This window comes from Babylonia areolata, chromosome 7, assembly GCF_041734735.1.
Source record: "Babylonia areolata isolate BAREFJ2019XMU chromosome 7, ASM4173473v1, whole genome shotgun sequence".
NCBI lineage: Eukaryota > Metazoa > Mollusca > Gastropoda > Neogastropoda > Buccinidae > Babylonia > Babylonia areolata.
In genome coordinates, this window is record NC_134882.1 from 19547763 (window position 1) to 19570927 (window position 23165).

General features: G+C 43.0%; 1 protein-coding gene across 5 annotated transcripts in view; it reads right to left on the minus strand.

Annotated features, from left to right (window-relative positions):
• Positions 1–10492: 10492 nt before the first annotated feature.
• The window catches only part of LOC143283778 (eukaryotic translation initiation factor 5B-like), a 74037-nt gene continuing 61364 nt past the window's right edge, over positions 10493–23165 (minus strand). For all 5 annotated transcript variants that reach the window (XM_076590135.1, XM_076590137.1, XM_076590136.1 and 2 more), the window contains exon 25: positions 10493–14712. In XM_076590135.1, coding sequence (XP_076446250.1) covers positions 14605–14712 — 108 coding nt within the window. In that variant the 3' untranslated portion in view covers positions 10493–14604. The remainder of the gene's footprint in view (positions 14713–23165) is intronic.

The following is a 23165-nucleotide window of genomic DNA, read 5'->3' on the forward strand; positions in this document are numbered from 1 at the left end:
ATATTCTCATTGAGTCGCTGATGATTTTTGTTCGGGTCTATATCACTTTGCCTGTGCGATGAAACTGAGTGGATTCCTCGACTGAATTTGGAAAAACAACTTATTTCCTTGGTGTGTGTTGTTTTATGAAGGCGTGTGTTTGTTCCCTCCCCTTTTCCTCTTTATTGAAACACACACACACACACGCGCGCGCGCGCGAGCACGCTAACAAGCTAACATGCACATATACTGATTCCCTCTGTGTGTGTGTGTGTGTGTGTGTGTGTGTGTGTGTGTGTGTGTGTGTGTGTGTGTGTGTGTCTATCATGCCCATCCATGCACCCATCTATCTATCCATCTATCTAGCTGATCATTCATCCGTCCATCTATCTATCTATCTATCTATCTATCTATCTATCTTAACTACTGCTGTTCCTGCGTTCTTCTCTACTTCATTCTTCGCTTCTCAGAATACTTCCATACTATCCTTTCAGTTTCCTGCAATGTGTTGGTTGTCAGAAAGGGGGAGGGGGGGGGGAGGGGGGGGAATCCCTAAGACCGGAAATGAAAGGTTTCAGCCAACCATATCCCCGGAAGTGAGAGGTCAGGAGCAGGCGGCAAAGGTACACGGGTAATTAGCCACCCTGGTATGCCGTGCCGTGACTCACTGACATACCCACGGCCCCACCTGTGTGCACACCTCGGCTCTCACGGCGAGAAGGGAGTGAAAATGGAGAAAAGGAAAGAGAGGAAAAGAAAAAAAAAAGAAAAGACGAAGATAGCAATGAAGAAATGCAAAACAAAACATGTTTGTTTAAAAAAAAAAAAAAAAAAAAGGTGTGTGCTGGCTCAAGAAACTAAACATACCGGATCGGATCGAGAGAGAGAACGAAAGAAATGGGAGAGAAGATTTTGAAAAATAAGAATAATAATAACAAAGCTTTGTTGTTGTTGTTGCTGCTGTTTTGCAAGTTGTTGTTATTAAGAGGAAGGGGAGCAGGAGGGGTGGAAGTGGCAGGTGTTCGAGGATATAAAAAGAAAAAGAAAAGAAAAGAAAACAACCCACAAACGACAGAAATGAACAAAGAACGAATAGTGGGTGAATGAAAGGCGGGAAAGGAAAAAAAAGAGAAAAACTGAACGAAGGCAGAGAAAAGAAAAAGATAGAGAGAGGGGGGGGGGGGGGGGGGGGGGGGGGGGGGGGGGGGGGGGGGGGGGGACAGCTAAGGAAGGGTAAAAAAATGAATGGGAAAAGGAAAGTTGCAAATTAACGCAACCAGTTAATCATTTCTTCCAACCCCTTCCATTCTTTAATATATATATAAAAAAAAATTTTTTAAACTGCGTCTGGTTTCGAGTGAGAGGACAATTATTTCCACGTGAAACTCCTCAAATGGACAAATAAATCCGATAATTAACCTGGCACAGTTGAGAATAGGGGAAGGTGAATAAATTACTGAATAATTAAACAGATAAATAAATAAATAACATTTCTTCTTCTTCTTCTTCTTCTTCTTCCTCCTCTTCCTCCTCCTCGTCGTCTTTTCATTCGTCAATATTTCTAAATGATGGGTAAATGAATGAAGAAACAAACAAATGAAACAGATGAATAACTAACAATCTGGGACATATGTCAAGTGATGGAGGAACACTCTTTAATGTGACAACCTGGAGGCTGACACGCCCAGGATCCCACCCCACCCTGCAAATAAATAAATGAACATATGAACAGATAAATAAATAGAAAAATAAATAAATGAAAACCGACCTAGCACACCTCTCGTGTTGGGGAGGAACACCTGTTGTTGTTTTTTCTCGCTGTGACAACCCAACCCTCCCACGACTCAAACCAGGGGACAGCACCGAGCACTGTGTCAATGTAGATTGTCGCGGAATGGGACGCCACTCCATTTTCCTTCCACAAAGCAGCCAAGGTCAGCCACGTGGCGCAAAGGTCACCTCACTTCCGGCGACGGAGCAGCTCTCGCTCTCTCTCTCTCTCTCTCTCTCTAAGACAATGACAGCATGTGAAAGAACGTTCTGCACTCAGTTAAAAAAGAGAGAGAGGGTGGGTGGGTGGGTGGGGGATGTTTGGGAGAGAAGGGAGCATGGTTTAGCCATGCCTGTGTTCTCTTTTCTTCAGTTGTGGTGAATGGCAAATTGGTTTTAATTCATGCAGATTCCGCCCTATTTTTCCATGGCAAAGCGTACAGAAATAGCTTCTTCGTAAAATCATTTTTATTACGATGGAGGAGTTGTCATATATGCGCGCATATATATATATATATATATATATATATATATATATATATATATATATATATATATATATATATATATATACTGTGTATGTACACACTTCTAAGATATGTTGTTGTTTTTTTATATCATGTCAAATATGATTATATTTTCACTCATTCACTCACCGCACACGTACTCACACACCGACACGCACACACACACACAGACACACACGTACACACGTGTATGTGTATCCAACAATAGGTGTTGAAATGCAATAGTAATAACAAAGGTTATTCGTGTGGCTACATACATACGTTCTCAGTAATTTAAAAATATATATATATATATATATATATATATATATATATATATATATCAGAAAGAATGACAGAGGAAAGTGGTAATTAATTACGTACATGATTAATGGATTTGACAATGCAGAAACACAGACACGTACACATTGTTAGCACTGACAAGGATCCGAGGACATGAGAGAAAGAAACAACAACAAAAATATGGTAGCTATCATGGCCGGAAATACAGTGTTATCTTGGAATAATAATAAAAAAGAAAAAGAAAAACCCAGTCAGTTGGAGAAAAGATAAGATGTGATCCACTTTTACAAATCATACGTTCACCCTCTCATGAATGTTATACATTAACTTCACCTGCACATCATATTTACCATATACCAGATACATGCGCACAGTGAGACTGAACTGGCGGCGCCGAGAGAAACACACACACACACACACACACACACACACACACACACACGGAGGTAGAGAGAGAGTGGGGGGGGGGGGGGGGGGGGGGGGGGGGGGAACTATGAGAAAGGCCAAGAAGCAGACATGGAAGTAACGGGAAGGGGGATAATGTAAAAATACTATTTTGGCATTAAACCTGCTTTCAGTGCAAGCTGTGTGGCGATTTCTGCTTCTGCCCTGCTCTCCTCCTCTCTCTCTCTCTCTCTCTCTCTCTCTCTCTGTAGAACAAATGAAACTCATAACCACGAAATAATAACGGATCAACATCATCACCCGAAGTGCCTCCAGCTCACGCCTGCTCTCAATGAGTCAGTCAGTACCAACAAAAACTGCTGCAGGATAACAAAAAAAAGAAAAAAAAAAAAATGCTGGGGACTCGTGCCAAGAAACCAGCTTGTGCGTGCAATAATAATAACAACACGCGCGCGCGTGCGCCGGCCGTGCATTGCGGCAATAAAACTATGCGCGTGGGAGTGAAATTGAGTCTAGCAGCATCAGGCAGGGGCTGTGAGAACCTGGGCTTGCTCCCCTAATCAATGGTAAATCGTCATGTCTGCTGGAGTTCACCTGAGCCCGTACAATGGAACTAACATCCTCCGGAAGTGCCAGAATTGGAAACCCGGGCCTGTTTTTCATTTCTGAGACTTCCCCTCTTCCACCTCCCCCCCCAGACCCCCGCCCCCCAACCCCTTCGTTTGCTCTCCTTTCTCCTCACAGCACCCTTCCTCCACCCCCATACCCCCTAACCCCACCCCCAACACACTCCCAGTCCCCAAGAAGCGTGGAGATATTTCTCAGTGCAAAGGTATGGCTGAATGGGTGCGCTGAAAACATAACTTAGTTCGATGAACGTATAAATATCATATGTACAATATAAAGAATACTTTATATCTAAAGAATACTTTCATATCTAAAAAAGAAGTGGTTGACACGATAGCTGATTTAAGAAAAGAAAAAGAAAGAAAAAAACAACAACAAAAAACAACAAACAAAAAAAACACGAAGAAAAATAAAGCAACACATAAAACAGCATGGACATTACAATGGCAGACTGGTACAAAATCTGATCATGCTCCAACGTTATTGCGTTCCAAGTGCCTAGTTATGTGTATGTGTATGTAATGCGTGTTATTCTCTCTCTCTCTCTCTCTCTCTCTCTCTCTCTCTCTCTCTCTGTGTGTGTGTGTGTGTGTGTGTGTGTGTGTGTGTGTGTGTGTGTGTGTGTAAAACATGTTTTGTGAATATCTTCATTTCTTCTTCTTCTCGTGTGTCTGTAATTCTCACATGAAAATAAATACATAGATACATACACTATACATACATACATACATACATACAGTGTGGGAAAGACAGAAACAGATAGAGAGAGAGGGGGGGATGGGGGCGGGGATGGGGGCGGGGGTAGCAGAAAGAAAAACATGTAATTTTTTCTTCTTCTTCTTCTGAGTTTGTTTCCATCCATATGAGAGAGGGCTGTGGGGGGGGGGGGGGGGGGGTTGTAGGAGAGAAAAACGATTTGAAGGAGATAGACAGAAAGACGACGAAGAAGAAGAAACAGCAAAAACAAAAAAAGAGTGAGGGAGGGGGTTGGGAGGCGGAGGTGGGGGGGCTTACCTGGTTGACTTTGGCACTTTGACAATAAGGCGAAAGCCAGGTGTGCGGAGTTTCGCGCACACGTACTGCCTACACCCGTTCCACTCACCTCCAGCCTAGCCAGCCAGCAACCAACCAACCAGCCAACCAGCCAACCAACCATGGGTCTTTTTGCACGTGCTCCTCGCTCTCGTCCAAACCCGGTGAAGTGCTTTATTAACTTTCACCCCCTGTTACAAATACTTCCTCTGGGACGATATTTTTCCTTTGATGTTACTACATATGTGTACGATTTTGTGCCAACCATCGTATTTTAATAGGGAGACACACACACACACACACACACACACACACACACACACACACACACACACACACACACACACACACACACACACACACAAATCGAGTTATACTAAATAAATAAATAAATTACTAACTAATTACCTAACTAACTAAGATTTTAATAGATAACATATTTCATGTTATGAATAAAGTTCAAAGTACCTGAATCTATTTTTGACTCAGAAGAATGAAAAGGTCTATTTTGGAGAAGAAGAAGAACAACAAAAACAGGAAAAACTAAAGGAACAAGAAATGAAATAGAAGAAAGGAGTAACGAAAGAAATCTGAATGGGAAGAAAGACTGTGTAAAAACAGCTAGACTGAGGTGGTTTAAAGCGTGTCATATAAACAACAGAACTCATTCATGTTGTATGTCAGTCTGCCTTACTACAAACAGACTGACTTCTTTTTTTCTTGCTTCTGGCAGCCTACACATTCCCGCTTTAAGTTTTGAACTGACTGACTGACGGGTGGTTGAGAATTTGTTGCTAGGATACCACGTTTTTCTGCCAGGTTTTGTTGAATGAACGATGGAACTAGAATTAACTCTCTCAGCCAGAATCTCGGTCTGTGTCTGATAGTATGTATATGTATATATTATGATATACAATTAGTTTCACGTCGCCATAAAAATGTGGTAGAAAAACAAATCAGAATCATGAGGTGCTCTGAGAAGATATCGCACATCTGTCAATGCCTGTCTTGTAAATTTGAGGCAGTGTATAGTACATGGAATCGTGGGAAAAAAGTTGTGCACACATACCACATGCACACTGACACAAGCACGCACACACACACACACACACGTGACACGCACACTCTCTCATATTTTGTAGCGTGTGTGTGTGTGTGTGTGTGTGTGTGTGTGTGTGTGTGTGTGTGTGTGTGTGTGTGTGTGTGTGTGTCTTTAAAACTTGTTTGTTTGTTTTTTAACTGTTTCATTGCGATCCGTTTTCGGCGAAGCTGTTGAGAATGACGTTTCTAGACTTTAGTTTTCAGGGGCTTTCATAACAAGACTAATACCCGTCCAATCTTAACTTTTGAAAACGGTTGTTCCGGGGTGCAGAAAAGAGGAAAGGACGAGATGAAGAAGGAAGGCACAGAAGCACGTGATCAACGAATGTTACAGCAGAAATCAAGCAGGGGAAAATAGTTCTCTTGACTCAACAGAAGGCAATTATAACACACACACACACACACACACACACACACACACACACACACACACACATTCATATATATATATATCACAGATGTTTAAAACTTGAATAAAATCCCTTAACACACCAAAGGCAAAAGATTTAAAACGTCAGAAACTCTGATGAAATGCATGACATTTTGAGTGCCGACATTTGGGTCACAAAGATTATTTCGGTATTAAGGTGTGTGTTTTTTGTCTTTTTTTTTCTTTAAATTTCTTTCTTTCAAATAAATCATTACTCTATTTTGAATTCAAGTGAAGCAAGTGCTTTATCGCTGACAGAAACGATGTTTCTATTTTTTGGTGAGTTTTTTTTTCGTTATCAGTAATATAGAAGCTAAAATCTGAGACATTTATAAACCTGGATCTTTCTTTAAAGACTTGTAAGCCTTTCTTTTCTCCAATCCTAAAAAAGAAAGAAGAAGAAGAAAAAAGACTCCTGTCCCATGATAACACATAAAATGAGATGTTGAAAGGAATACAGGTCAGTGACGCGATCACTCCCACACCCACACACACACACACACAGTGGAGTGATGGCCTAGGAAGCGAGAGAATCTGAGCGCGCTGGTTCGAATCACGGCTCAGCCGCCGATATTTTCTCCCCCTCCACTAGACCTTGAGTGGTGGTCTGGACGCTAGTCATTCGGATGAGATGATAAACCGAGGTCCCGTATGCAGCATGCACTTAGCGCACGTAAAAGAACCCACGGTTGTTCCTGGCAAAATTCTGCAGAAAAATCCTCTTCAATAGGAAAAAACAAAACAAATAAAACTGCACGCAGGAAAAAAAAAGAAAAAAAAAGGGTGGCGCTGTAGTATAGACCTTGTTCGTGAGAAGAAAAATTAGAGTAACTTGCCCTTGATTAAGCCGGAAAGAGAATTCGTGGGAAGTCTCTAAAAGCGAAAGTTGCGAGTTCGTCGATTGTACTTGTGTAAATGCTTCACTATGGGTCTGGGGAAAACGGGAGGAAAGAAGTACTGTGTGTGCTGTTCGAACTTCAAAGGAAAAAAGGTGAAATCGCAACGAATACCAGCCACGAACCGATTGCAAAGAGCGTGGCGAGCTCAGAATCACTTCGTGAACTGAAAAGGACCGCACCCTCAGTGGCGATGATATTCCTTCACTTTTTACGAACAAGGTCTTCAAAACAAGTACGGTGTGTGACATTTTGAATCGAATATTCATTTTTTATGTTTCAAAATATATTTGTTTCAATTCAACAGCCAAGCCTAAGAATGTTTTGGGTCTGATTTCTCAAAGAGGGATAATTATACTGTCTTCATTTCTCACACACTTACCTGCCTAATGTTTGAATCCAAAAGTACAATTTAACCATTAAAACGGAGAATTACAGTACACCAGCTAGCCGGTCTTTTTAAACTTACAGTCACCAATGTTGTATCATTCAACTGGATTTTTTGTGTGTGTGTTTGTTTGTTTGTTTTTTGGTCACATTCTTAGCTGTGATATTTATTCAGCACAGATATATGCATCTCTGACACAGTACAAAACTGGCTAGTGTACCCCTGAAACAAACACTACAAAGCATTTCCACTATACAACATTTGTCAGCACATACTTCTTTCAAGTGGAAATGCTTGCGCATTTTCAGAAAGTGCTGTAACAATGATACTGAGACAGTAAGATCCTTGCCACTTCCACAGGCAATGTGAATGTTTACACACACACACACACACACACACACACACAGAGAGAGAGAGAGAGAGAGAGAGAGAGAGAGAGAGATAAAGCATAGTTATTGTTGCAAATTTAAACAACTCATTGGCTTGAGATTCTGTACATGCATAATGCAGTGAATAGATCTGACACATTTTGTGGAATGTATGGAGTTTGACTGAAAATGTATAACTAAAACAAATGTCATAACATTCAAGCTATAATTATTTATTCTTTTCTTTTTTTTGTCACAGCTGTCAGATGTGCAAGTCCAAGAAGACATCACTGCTAGCAACTTCTGCATTAGCAGTGGAAACCAATGCTGCTGACAGTAAATTGAGTAATTTTACAAAATTTAACAAATTGGAAGTGAAAATGTGTAATGATCTGACAGCTTTGCTTCACCCTTTACACCAATCTGACACTGATGACACAGTGAAAGATGGCTTATTAGGGCCTTGAAGACTGTTTTGTCATAAAATTTAGACTAAAGGGGGGTTACAGGAGTGGGTGTCAATTTGTAGAGTGTGTGTGTGTGTGTGTTAGTTGAGATCGGATTGATTCAGGAGGATCATTGGTATTGACAAATTGTGTAAGGCAGTCAGATTATCATCTGTGTATGAAGATTTTTTTAAAAGCTTTTTTCTTGCGATTTGTGGAGTTTGAATGCTCCTGATATTTGTTTCCATGCTGATGTGAACAAATATTGCAACTGTTTATAAACTGTTTATATTTATCTGATATAATGTTGATTTATATGCAATATATACATCACTTATATACAAGAGATAATTTGATTTCAACAGCCAAAGCTTATACCCACTGCTTGCTAATGATATTGATCATATGGTGCATTTAAATAAGATTTCAGAAACTGTAGCTGTGATTTTTCTTCTTTTTTTCTTCTTTTCTTTGAGGGAGAAAGGTGGGGGGGGGGGGGGGGGGGGGGGAGGGGTGCAGTGTGGTTCAAACCAGTTAAGATTCACTGCCGAGTTTTTTTTTTTTTTCTTTCTGATCATGGGGAAAAAACCCAAAACTTTGTGAATGTAGACATTGCACTTAAATACAGATGTATATCACAAACACACATACACACACACAAACACACACACACACACACACTCACTCACTCACTCACTCACTCATACTATGTAGCAACAATATGAAATGCTAGAATGTATATAGGTTCTGAATGAATGGGTCACACACAGGAACGATACTTTTTGTCTTCAGTTGTTAAAAATCTGCGGGAGGTTTATGTTGCTGTGACAGCAGAAATGTCTTGACTTCGCCTTCTTATTTCTGGTTCCGCGACAATAGAAAATCTTTGCACGACGAACAAGTTCAACTTTCGCGCTACTTATCACTTGTCCGTTCTTTAAAAAAAAAAAAAAAAAAAAAATCTTTCGGTTCTTTAACTTTCATGGATTCAAGCGTACTTTCAGTTTCAGCGGACAGAGTCGCCATGTTGCCTTATTCGGACGTCCCAAGGTGAAGGGGCTGAACCTTTCACTGACTTCCGGTTTCCTAACGAACAAGGTCTATAGCGACGCGCTCTCCTGGGGAAAGCAGCCCGAATTTCACACAGAGAAAGCTGTTGTGATAAAGAGAAATACAAATACAAATACACACACACACTCACACACAACACACACACTTACAAGAAGAGAGAGTGGGAGAGAGGGAGTATTCACGTAGGTCAGTGTGGACCATTCAAGTCCCCCAGCCAAGTGATACGAGTGGCCAGCTGTGTCCAGTACATGTCAACCGACTGTTGACTTGTTTTCCTTTCAGCCCATTCATGCCGGGCAGACTGCTCTCTCATTCACTCCGCTCCACACACACACACACTCTCTCTCCTTCCTGTCATCTCGGGTATCCTGCTGTCCTGTGGTCGGTGTCAACTCAAGCCGTGGTTTGCCGAGCGTGGACCACTGTGAATGGCGACGGCACAACTTGACCACAAAGACGTCTGTCGGTCACATGGATGGACCCCTCTCCCACCCACCCACCTCTCTCTCCGTTTCTCTCTCCTGTCTGGGTACCCATTGACCAATTCTCTAGCGCTAATCATGTGTAGCTTTTCACGTGTGGTAACGTTTGTTGTTGTTTTACCACGAAGTCATCTGTAGGTAACAATATGGATTTCTCTTTTAATTCTAGCTGTCTTGCAACCTCGATCTATTTTGTAGCATGACTTGAACAAATATTTCAAGCGCGGTCTCAGGATTACCACAAAGTCGACTGTCCGTGACAATATGGTTTCCTCCTCTTCTGTAATTCTTAGCAGTCGACCTTGCCTGTTCTTAAGCGTAACTGAACAATAAAGAAGATGATAGTTGTATTTAATATTCGGACAGACATTATGATTTTATGGTATGTTAAATTTGTAAATTTACTTAAAGGACAAACGTCTTGCTCCTTATCTTCTTTTTTTTCTCACTTTCTTGGTCAGTTTCATTCTGCCCAATAACTGATGACACGTGTGACCGCGTTAACTTGGAAACCACACAATAAAGTCTATGCAGTACTATTTTGTTAAATGCACCTCACTTCTGTACTCTTCTCTCTCTCTCCCTCTCTCTCTCACACACAGAGGGAGATAGCGATAGAGATAGATCAGCTTCTTCAGCAACATAAGGGCAACCACATACAAACTTAATGACACACAACGTTGGTACAGCCAGTACTGATCGTTTATTATCATTTTGTCATAATACCACATCTTGGTATCTACAACATGACCACGAAACGTATTTTCCAAAGGTTTCACCCAGTGACACATTCAACCCGTGTCCTTTCAGCTGTTTACAGCGAGAGCTAACGGATATTCAGGAGAAGAAGAAGAAGAAGAAGAAGAAAAAAAAAAAGCACAGGTATACATGTAGCCACTCACATCTCCCAAGACAGTGAAACATTCCGAGTCTCCAGCAACTTCATACAAACGTTCCGTTTGCAAACATTTGCTCGTTCACGCTTCATGAAACGTGTCAATTACGCCAAATAAAAGAAAGGTATCAGATATAAGCCAGTCGTTCCAAATAAAAATAAACCTAAACGATCAGTACAAACTGAAAGCTTTGTCACATGGGCTTTTAAAACGAAACATTGTTTTTCTTACCGACTTTTCAAAGCTGTTACAAACCTTTGAATAACTCGCATGGGTGTTAAAGAAGAAAAGCGTTGTTATCAATCTTTCACAGCTGTGTTGTCATTCGAATGGGTATAACAATAAAGTAATACACTCTAAGTCACATGGGTATTGCGTCATTTTCCCTTTCTTTCACAAAGTTATTCCACAATTTCTCACACGAATATGAAACAACAACTTGCACACAAAATTGGGGGAAAAAAAGAAGAAGAAAAAAAAGGCTATGTATACCAGAACCCCCCCCCCCAAAAATTTTTCAAATCAATTTCAACGGGCAGTTTTTACACCTTACAAGCGTTATTCCGTGGTCTGGTGCGCTATATGTATGAAAAGCAGATGGCATGTAAAAAACATCGTCTGTTATCATAATAGCTGGCTTCCATCAGGGCTATATCTCCCTCAATTCATTTGGCACGGCCAAGTGGCCGACGGTTTCGAGTTCTCCAAACACAAGTCTAGAAGCTTTAAATATTTGTTGGTTTGAACATGGTTTTCCAGAGGTTATAATCGATCATCCCGTTTGAAAAAAACTTTTTTTTTAATGTATTTTTCTTGATGTTTAACTGAGCACTGCCCCTGCCCATACCTATAAAAAAAAAGAAAAAAGAAAAAGAAATACATACATATATAAAAGGGGGAAAAACCGACGGATGTTTTCTTGTACAATTGGACATCCAAATTGTACTCTTCTGTAATTGTCTGTCTTACAAATCATGGGGATCCTCCTTGCACACTTTTTTTCTTCTTCAATACTTGAAACGAAATCAACATAACGGCTTTACACAACAACAAAATATCCCAACAGAAATGACGAATGATCAGTACACTTCCCTTTATTCCCTCTTCGTTCGAGTTGACCACCACCAGCAAATCTAGTGATTTAAGAACATCACATGTACACTCAAGCTATTCAGTCCCAAGGCAGTCTGGCCATTGCGAAGACAAGGATCATGCCTTTGTTGCACGCAGCGTTGAAGACACTCACCCCTCTCTTTATCAGATAATTCGATTTAAAAAGAAAAGAAAGAAAAAAGCAAACAGGGATACTATCAATCACACCTGTACACACTCTTGTTTACTCAAATACCTGTCCTACTCATCCCCCAACTTTTCTCGCCCGAGACTGACAAGACAGGTAAGGCAACTGGGAAGATACTCTTTTTTTTTTTTTTTTTTTTTTTTAAACAGCAGAATTTAATATTCCTTTGTCATCAGTTAGTCCACGACAGGAGGTGGGACAGGGGCCAGGTCTTTATGGATTCTTTGGCGACAGGTTGCAACACGCGTACGCTTTGCTTTGCCTTTTCCTTTGTGTCTTCAATATTCTTCCAATCATTAATGGTCGAATGAAAAAAACATTAATTTTCTTCCGCATCTGTTGTAGCATGTACGCGTGAAAGTGGGGCAGACACCTTGTATAAAGCGAGATATAAGTCGGTTAGTTATTCGCATCGGGGTGAAGACATGATAATAAAGTTCATCTTCTCTCTCTCTCTCTCCCTCCATTTCTACAAGACTCCCACACCCCTTCCATAACCCATTCATGTGAATGTATTGTCTGGAAATACAATGGTAACGTTAGTTTTGAACAGCGAACGCACACGTGAGATAACATTCGTGATCGCGTGCGTGTGTGTGTGTGTGTGTGTGAGAGAGAGAGAGAGAGAGAGAGAGAGAGAGAGAGAGAACGTGTGATTATGTAATCGTATCGCTCTTCTTCCTGTTCTATCTTCGACGTCAGCTCAGCAGATGAGATTTATCTCACAAGAGTATGAAGAGGAGAGGGGTTGGTAAACCCGGCGGGGGAGGGTGTTGGGTGGTGGTGAGAGGAGACTGGAAAGGGTGATAGGGAGGGGGTGGGGGTGTCGGGAGGAAACGGGCGTCAGATCACACGTTTTCGTGTTGGTATTCAAACGAAGATGGTCGGCAGTTTGACGTCATTTAATTTCCGGCCTGAACTTGGAATGGGGAAGGGAGGGGGAAAGTAAAAAAAAAAAAAAAGGGCAAAGATATTGCGCGTGTAAGTATGTGTACGTATCTGCGTTCTCACACGGCGTATATAGGTTGAAGAACCGACAATCACATTAAGCGGTGGTTTTCACCTGTGATGCATAAAGGTGTCGTGAGCATGGAGCAGTCTCTTCCATCGTGCTGTCAGCACCGAATCCACTGTTGCCAGCATCTGCGTTGTTACGTTTCCCGCCACTTTCCACCTACTCTCCCCAAGTTACACTTTAAACTCAAACCCACCTCTCTCTCTTCCGTACGCATTTCCTCTGAGTGTGGGAAGGGGGGTGGTGGTTTGGAAAGGGTGAGTGGGGGTGGGGGTGCAAGCGCATGCGTTCGCGCGCGTGTTTGTTTTGTAACCGAGAAAGACGAGCGGGCTGCCACTGATGTTTGTTTCACTCATTTACTGGAAGGGTGACCCCTGGCTTCCGAAGTCTGTATACTGTCTCTGGTATGTAAGTGCTGTCAATCCACACCCAGTGATTTACAGTATTATCATTAAAAAAAGAAAAAGAAAAAAAAAAAGAAAAAAAAGTTCATGCATTATAATTTTCAATCGCATGGCATTATCAAAGACCTCACCTCTTAATCAAGTTTCCCAATCTCGTATGCATTGCTTACATATGGAACATGGAATGATGGGGTGTGCTATGTAACCCAAATGGTACAAAATGACATGTTTGTTTTGGATCATTTCAATCATTAGTATTATTTACCATGAGACTAAACATGTATCAAAAACTGCAGATAAAGATGAGGGGAAAATGGTGTTGAGACTGGATATGATAACCGATTGTTTATTTTCTTCTAAATGGAACATTTCATTTCTTACAGAATAAGTTACGTTTCTTAGCAATTATGATGCAGTCGAACGAATCAGCTGACGACAGAAAGATCACTTTGCACTGAATACATTCTGTTCGTACATATTTACTATTCAACAACCCATGATTTCAGATTCTTATATTTAATCATTTATTCAGATCACTCCTTCGTGTGACAAATCATTATTTCAAAATAACAACGTTTCACATTTACACACCTGCAGAACTTCATTACAGGAAAAAAAAAAAATTATATGATCTGCTAGTAAGAAGTATTCAATGCAATCAAATTAGATTTATTTTCTAAACCTGTTGTCTTTACCTGATTAAAAAAAAACATCCAAAAACAAAAAACACACGTATAAACAGTGTGTTCAAAATGCTACCCATTTTCATTGGTAATCCAGTGGCAGTTTCCAAGTGCTGCGTTTACAAGATCACAATCTGCACAAAGAAAGAAGGGATATAATACTGACCCACACGAATCAACACAAAAGAAGGGTCTTGTCAGTTCGTGAACGTATGCATTTATTGTCTTTAAATAAACATATACATTCATTCCCTCTCATTTTTTTTAAGGCATGGGGAGGACCCCACCAAATCAGCTCTACCCACTCCCCTCTCTTCCACCCACACTCCCCCATCAGATGTCCCTGGGGTCCGATTCTAGCCCGGAAGTCAACACATGTCAACGTCCCCCCCCCCCCCCCCCCCTGTTGTTGTTGCTGTTGTCTTTTTTTTTTTCTTTGACTTCCTGCACATTCAACGGAGATGATGATGACACGAGAGAGTGCTGGTGTTGTGTGCCAGGCTCACAAAATCTGGAACAGTTTCTTCAGTTCCATGATGAGCACCCAATCAGCCTTGGTCATGTCCTTGCGGAAATAGTTTTTGACGGCGTCTATTGAGTCTCGGGAGATCTGCAACAAAACAAGACAAAAAATATTCGTTCATGATCGGCGTGGCAATACTACTACTACTACTAATGATAATGATGGTGATTATGATGATGATGTTCATTATTACATTATCAGTTGTATCTTGTTAAAATTAAATACTTACCTTTGACAAAGTACGTTAAATAATGTTGTTTATTTGTACTTACATGTACTTCAAATGCTTATATTCATCTTTGATTCCATCATCCATCTACCTTGATTCCCCCTAATCATCATACCCCCCCCCCCACCCCACCCCCCAAACAAACACGCACTTATTTATTCATAAACAATAGCATTCCATTTCAAATGTGAAAAATTATACTTTAACTAGGTGTCCACAAACATCGGTATGTCACTATGTGTGAATGCACATTTAACAGAATTCCTCCTCCACGCGCAATGTTCAACGAACGTGTTGAGATAGCAAGGAAGGAAGAATTAAAATGGAGAGAGAAGGGAGTGGAGGATTGAGAGGGAAGGGGTACCAAGTCCTGGCGATCAGTATACCACACACACACACACACATGCACGCACGCACGCACACAAACAGATGTACGCGTGCAAAAACACAAACATTTTCTTATTAATACTGTCATTATTACTAATCTCTGTGAGACAGAGTGGAGCAGGGATAAGATTTGAGTGCCAAAGTTGAGTAATAAGATCTCATGAAGGCAAGAGAGCAGCGCAGTGCAGTGTAGGAGTCGGTCGAAAAAAACATCCATAGGAGCTGATCGTGTGTGCTTCACAAGAAGGTATTGGGTGGAAGGTAGTGGGCGATAGGAAGAGAAGTGTTGGGAGGCGGTTGTGAGTGGGACGGGAGGTGGGGGAGAGGAGAGGAGGAGGGGGCGGACGGAGGAGGGGGATGTGGAGGAGGGAAGCAGAGGGAGGAAGGAGGGAAGAAGCAGGCAGCACTTCCGCTGATTCTGACACTGCCTGCCGGATGCAAGCAGCCCAACGAACTGAAAAAAAAGAAAGAAAAAAAGTTGAACTCTCTCCCGTGTGCTAGCCTGCGTTGGTCCCCTGCCAAATACCTGCAATATTTTATCAGAATGGGTGGAGTGGTGGTGGGGTGGAGAGTGAGATGAGAGGGAGGAGGAAGAGGAGATGGGGGGTTCGGCACTGGCGTCTGGCCTATCTTCACCACCAACACCCCCTTTCCAAACTTGACCCCCTCCCTTCCCTTTCCCTCTCTCCCCCATCTCTTCCTCCCTCTCCTTCCCTCTCTCTCTCCTTCCTCCACCGAGCACCACCAATCTGTGCCGCGTTCCCCCCACCCACCTCCACCGCAGATTACCTGAGCAAAAAGCCACCAGGTATTTCTGTCCATTTCCTTGAGCACCAAGCAGTGCGAGATTGCCAATCAGCTACGGTGCGGTGCTTGCTGCAAGCAACGGACGAACATCAATGTGTGTGTGTGTGTGTGTGTGTGTGTGTGTGTGTGTGTGTGTGTGTGTGTGTGTGTGTGTGTCCGTCTGTCGGTGTGTGCGTGCATGCGCGCAGTACTAACAGAGGTACAAGACCGATATCAATCGTGAATATTTACACACATTGAACCAAATTAACAATCGTGAATATTCACACACATTTCATCAGTAACGATAGACGCACACATGCATGCGAACGCGCTCGCACACGCCACTATCGGTTATGAAAGGTAGACATGACAACTGTCAAAACTCCCTGATCGTCGCTGCACATCCACAAACACGTGCAACGAGCGAGAGAGAGGGAAGAGGAGGAGAGGGGGTGGGCGTATCATTCCGGTGGTCCCTAAATGAAAGTATGTTTCCTTTCTTTAAACCTGAAACCACGACTCATTCACAAATCTAACGCTTCAATCTAAATTCGAGTGTTCATCCACCAGTATAAATTGTATCAAAGTTTGCCAACAAGAATCTTCGTAAACTGACAGCTATCCGCTAATCCAGAAACTCGGCGCCGAAATTTCAGCACCGACTCCATGGTGACAGGCTCAATAAGTGTCGAAACCTTTTCACTCGCGGGTACACCTATCTTTGTGCAGGGTGTCAGTTATTGAAGTGTATTCAATTAGCATCACATGATTTACATACATCTCTCTCTCTCTTTTTTTTTTTTTTTTTTTTTGAAAGGGGGAGCGGGCTTCCTTTCTAGTTCAAGGATCCGCGAGGTGCATGAGTTTCTCTTGGCAAACCGGGCCCTTTTCGATAGCTGTGCAAACCCTCTGGCGCCTCAGTCCTGCCAATACACGGAAATGAAGGATCCCACCAGCCCGAGTTCGATGGGCCATGGAAATACGAGCATGTCCAACCCTGGCCATCCACCTCGAGAATGGAGTGTGTGGTTGCTTAAACGGCGGAGTTGAACAACAACAAACACACACACGCACAGCAAGATCATACACACACACACACATATTCATATATATATATATATATATATATATATATATATATGTAAATAAAAGTCCATGGTCCGCCCATCGTTAGTGAACTTCATCAGTTCGGGGCAAGGGTTATGTACTGAGGAGGCAAGGTGAAAAAAGTTCGGCGCAGGTCTTTTGGTGATCACGACGAGTTTAAAAAAGGGCATGCGAAACCCCTTGGGTATTTATATAATAAAATAAAATGAAAACAGAAGTGAAGGGTGGGCTGAATTCGCAAGGTGTGTGTGTGTGTGTGTGTGTGTGTGTGTGGTCAAAGGTTGCAGAAGTGGGGAATTCTAGCGAGATTCACCAAGGTAACTAGCCTTTGAACTGGATGTCAAGTGAAACGTTTTCAAATAATCAACAGACAAGCATGTTCGTGCGATCGCTCTGACGCACGCGCACAATACCACTGCTGTTAAAATTACTGTGCGATTCTGTGAATGATGTTTTCAAATATGAGTACAATTGTATTTTATACTTTGTGTTTTATAAATCCTTTTGGGAAATTAAAATATAATCTACACCCACCTTCTCCTCTACATACACACACGCATGCACGCACGCATACAGACAGACGTACGCGTGCAAACATACAAACACAGCCCTATTTTTCTTCTCCTCACACACACACACACACACACACACACACATAGAGTCCACAACCTGACCAGACCTGACTCTACCCTTGCTCATCGAAACGGAGAACCCAGACCTGCTACAAACGAACCCACAAATATGGCCTTTTGCACACACACACACGACTACAGCGCCAACCCACCATCACCACCACCACTACACCACAACTGCTGAGAACGCTGCGGTTTGACGCCTTGCCAACTCTCGGCTGCTGGCGAACCACGAAAGCAGCAAGCAGTACATACAGCCAGGAGCAAGTAAAGCAATACAAGCCAGCAACGGCTGGGCAGGTGGCAGTTGCAGTGAGTGTTGTTATAGGTAGGTAGTGTAGTAGTCGTGGAGTGTGTGGGTAGACTGCAAGTGCACTGCAAATGGCTGGTTTTTCTTTTCTCCCCCCCCCCCCCTTTTTTTTTTTTTTTTTTTTCCATAGTACGAAGCTCTTCATTCTACGATCCCCAAGAACATGGCAGAAAGTCTGGAAAATAAAAGGTCGGGGGCATGATATGGGATGTGTGGGTGGGGCGGGTTGGAGGGTAAACGAGCGAGTGGTAGTGCGTGCTGAATGTATGCAACTCATCCGGATTGCCACACCATCCGCCATTGACAGGGTTACCACGCGGACAAAGATAAACACTTGGAAGTATAGTATATCGAAATAGAAAGGGAGTGCAAGGAGGTGAGGGTAGGGGGAGGGAGAGAGAAGGGTGGGTGTGGGTGAGAGAGAATGTGTGCGTGACAGTATATGCCTGTGAAGGGAAGGGAGTGGGAGGGGATGGGTTAAAGGAAGGGCAAACACTTAGTGTTTAAAAACACGTAAACTACAACAGGAACTTATAGAACTTACTTGTCCTGTCGAATTAACTGAATTTGTATTGTGACATTTTCAAATACTGTTTAAAGCAAGGAGGGGGGCAGGTGGGCTCAGTAACAGTTTCAGTAGCTCAAGGAGGCGTCACTGCGTTCGGACAAATCCATATACGCTACACCACATCTGCCAAGCAGATGCCTGACCAGCAGCGTAACCCAACGCGCTTAGGCCATGAGAAAAAAAACACACAAAAAAACACAAAACAACAGTAACAGGTGTAATGTGGTGAGCACACACATGTGCACAGAGAAAGTCAAGCAGACAGAGACAAATTACTGAGAGACAGGTAACAACAGTAAACACACACAGTAAAACACACAGAGGAGAAATTCTACTGTCAGACCATTGTTCAATCTTGGTAACTACTGTGACATTTGAATTCCAATGTTTACGCCCCCCCCCCACCCCCCCACGCCACCCCCCTCTCCCACAACAATAACTACAAAAAAACAAAAAACAAAAATCAGAGGGATGTGTGCAGCATTGACTTTGTCTGCAACTTACATCAACAGCATGAATCTGTTATGTCGTACTGTATGATGGCCTAGAGGTAACGCGTCTGCTCACGAAGCGAGAATCTGAGCGCGCTGGTTCGAATCACGGTTCAGCCGCCGATATTTTCTCCCCCTCCACTAGACCTTGAGTGGTGGTCTGGACGCTAGTCATTCGGATGAGACGATAAACCGATGTCCCGTGTGCAGCATGCACTTAGCGCACGTAAAAGAACCCACGGCAACAAAAGGGATGTTCCTGGCAAAATTCTGTAGAAAAATCCACTTCGATAGAAAAAAAACAAACAAATAGGTGGCGCTGTAGTGTAGCGATGTGCTCTCCATGGGGGAGAGCAGCCCGAATTTCACTCAGAGAAATCTGTTGTGATAAAAAGAAATACAAAATACATATAAATATAGATATAGATAGATACCACAGTGTTTTCTTTGGTCATGGGTCTTGATTTCCCAACCATTCTTTTTCTCTTATTTTTTTTTCTTTAACTGTAAACAATGAGATTGTTTTCGTTCGTGCATTTGATGATTACACTAATACAGTAACATGGGGGGGGGGGGGGGCGGGGGCATCTTGAACTGAAACAGAAAACTTGGTCACGCCAAATTCAAAGTTTTTGACGAAAGGCATGAATGAAAAGAGGCCCTATGCCCTGCGGACCCTACCCCCGCCCACTGTCTCCCCCTACTTCCATCATCCCGGGTCCTAAAATACGGCTTTCCGAGGTTAGGGGGTCACGGTGACTCAAAACCACTTCCTGCGCTACCGAACAACCGTGACTCCAAGGTACGTGCGTGACAAGGGCAAGGGAAACTGGGTGAGGATAATGAACATGAACAAACAGTAGCCACCACCACCACCGCCCTTCACTTCCCACACCCCTCACTCTCCCGTCCCTCCCTATTTATTCGTCTCAGCATGACACTTGGGGGGGGGGGGGGAGGGGAAGCGGAGGAGGGTCCCCCATATAATCTCACTTTATTAACTGGCTGGACAGAACCAAATGAGGTCGAAGAGAATATCATTTTCTCTGGTCCTCTTCTGCAAGGGGAACTACTATGGAGGCGATCCATTTTCTCCCTCCTTTTTTCCTCTCTCTCTCTTATTTTCCCCAGACCGCACTAAAGATTAAGTATCATTCCACAGAGATGTGAGGGCAATTTCAGATCGCACTACAATGGGGGGGACCACTGGTTTATGTATGTCAGTACTGTTTGTGCGTTCGATTCTTGTTTTTGTTTTTCAGTGGTCTTCCTGCATGTTATCGCAACAGGTTTGTTTTTGTTTTAGTTTTTCTTTCTTTCTTCTTATTTTAGTTTTCATTTATGACAGATATCACGAGCGAAACGCGGTCACATCTGGGTTCCAAGAACATTCAAACCCAAACTATCGCCCTTGCCCATCTGGGGTCTCCTTAACTCCAGCACATAAAATGTAAATGTATCCTGTGGAGCTAAATAAAATCAAAGTAACAAATTCTAAGAGTGATATGGGTCACTGACGCTGCGCAACGAAAAAGATCAGCATGGGGAAGATCATGAGTAAAGATATGACAAGATAAACGTTTATCAACCTTCACGTGATATATATATATATATATAGAGAGAGAGAGAGAGAGAGAGAGAGAGAGAGAGAGAAAGAGGGGTGGGGGTGGTGGGGGGGGGGGGTGGGGGGGCACTGAGACAGAGAGGCGGGGTGGGGATGTGGTACGCAGACAGGCAGGCAGAGATAACAAATGTTCACCAGACTTCGGGAGATGGGTGCAGAGAACACGTCCAATTCTGTTTAACAGCACTTTCAATGGGCGTGTATAATTCGGTGAAAACTGTAACCGCTGTAATCGATTTGTGCCAATTGTCCTTCGTACCAGTCCATAAGCGCTGGAGTGGACGAGGCTGGCACTGCAACTGTTTCCAGTCTGTCTTCGACATGAGTGTCTACTTTCGCTGGCCGCCCAGAAGAATTACCCCAGTCACTTAAAAGATAAATCCACGCCCAAACAAAAACACCCCTTTGCCTGAGACAAGGTTTGGTCGGGTAGGTGACCGCTTTTCAGATTATTAAATAATAATAATACTATTAAAAAAAATAAAATAAAAAAAAATAAAAATCCCCAAATTTCCTTGTTTTTCTTGGTCAGTTTCAGATATACATTTTTGTCTGTGTTACCAGGTGGTTTGTCTTCAAGAACGAAGCACCCCCTCCACCTCCCTCACTCGCCGCTTTGAATATCGATCAAGATGATCGTAAAGTGAAGTTTGTGATGAAATGTGGCAGCAAAGAAATGCAAATCGGTTAAGTGAAGACTACCCATCGTCTGAGACGAGGAAGGAGGGGGTGGTACTTATGTCATCGATGACGACAACGATTAAAGAAGATGTGGAGGAGAAATTAGGGCAACACACAAACACAGAGAAAGGAAGGAGAGAGAGAGAGAGGGGGGATGAAGACAGAAAAGTGATGTACTTTGTGGAAAAAAAGCGCGCTGGGAATGAATGAAAAAGTGGAGATACGAGGAGAAAAGTCTGTTGTGCTCTGGCGTATAGGATCCACCACTACCAAGTGCATGCAAGCAGTATACACCATTGACAAAATCATCTCTATTCTCTGTGCAGACAAAACCACTGTCTGCATCGGCTTGCCAATGTCTTGAGGCAAACTGCCAACTAGAGTCAAGAAGACGAAGTGGGACGGGGGTGGTTTGGAGAAAGAGTGGTGGTGTGAGCCGGGCCATTTCTTCTACCACCGTGTGGGTGTGGGTGTGGGTGGGGAAGGTACTGGGGTGTGTTTTTTGTAGGTGTTCTGTGTCTGGAATCCATTTCTCCCGAGTTCCAAGTCCTTATGACTGATACCAACAAGAGCAAGTAAACAAACAAGGCTACAACAGAATGAAAATAATTGTATACCTACTGAAACAATGACATGTCATCTAAGAAAAAAAAAAAAGGAAAACGAAACTGGAAGTATGGTTGCTAAAACAAGGAAGCTAAACAAAAGAATACCCACATAAAAGCCTACTGTCTAAACGACCGAACGTGGAAATGCGCCAGACAAGAAAAGGAGGGGGAAGAAGGCAACAACAAAGGAAGATGAAATGCAATTAAAGAAAAAAAAAGTGAATTCGATGATTATTTGTTAACAAATTTCTATTGTAATGTAAATCAAGTGAAATGAAAAGCGAACACAGAACAGTGGGAAATAGCATAATTTCTGATCCATCGTCCAGATCCTGTTGTAAATTGCAGGTGCGATGAATGACTAACGCGGCGTGGTAACATTATATAGCACACACTTCCGTCTTTTGAATGACTTTCGGCCAAACCAACAAATTGTTCCTCAAACTGTTACTCTTCCGTCGGGGTCCCAAAGAGGTTCCTGAACTGACAGTTTGGCGTCGCAACGGCACTGTTGTGAAGTCTGATCCTTCTGTGTGTGCTCTTTCAGGGCCCTGTGTGTGTGTGTGTGTGTGTGTGTGTGTGTGTGTGTGTGTGTGTGTGCTGTGTGTGAATGTGTGTGCGGAAGAACTCATTTCAATCCATTAAGTTTGGCTGGCTTGCCCGCAGAAAGATAACGCAATCAAACTATACAGGCCTACTATCTACTACCCCGAGATATGCCCCCTACCCCTACTTTACGTTTCGGAGGTCGGGTGGAGAGGGGGCTAAGGGAGGATGGGGGGTGGGGGGTAAAGAGGTCGACAACAAAAAGGGGTCAAGCCCTGTCAGTAGTAAAGGTCCCGCTATCGTCCGACCATCGGATAATCGGCCCCCACAAAAACAGCTCTGCTAGTCGAGTCTCTCCCCCCTTCCCCAAGCCCCCAGCAATTGGGAGCAGCTCCCATCCGGCCCTCACCCGGGGCCGAGGCCGCAAGAGGAGCAGGCAAATGACAGGAAGCGGGTGACACACTAGCCTCCCCCTACCTCCTCATTTCCTGTTCCGGTGCCAAGGGGCGGGTCAGCCGTACAACGGGCCTCAACCCCCTTCTTCCCCATCTCCACCCCGGCAGTTTGA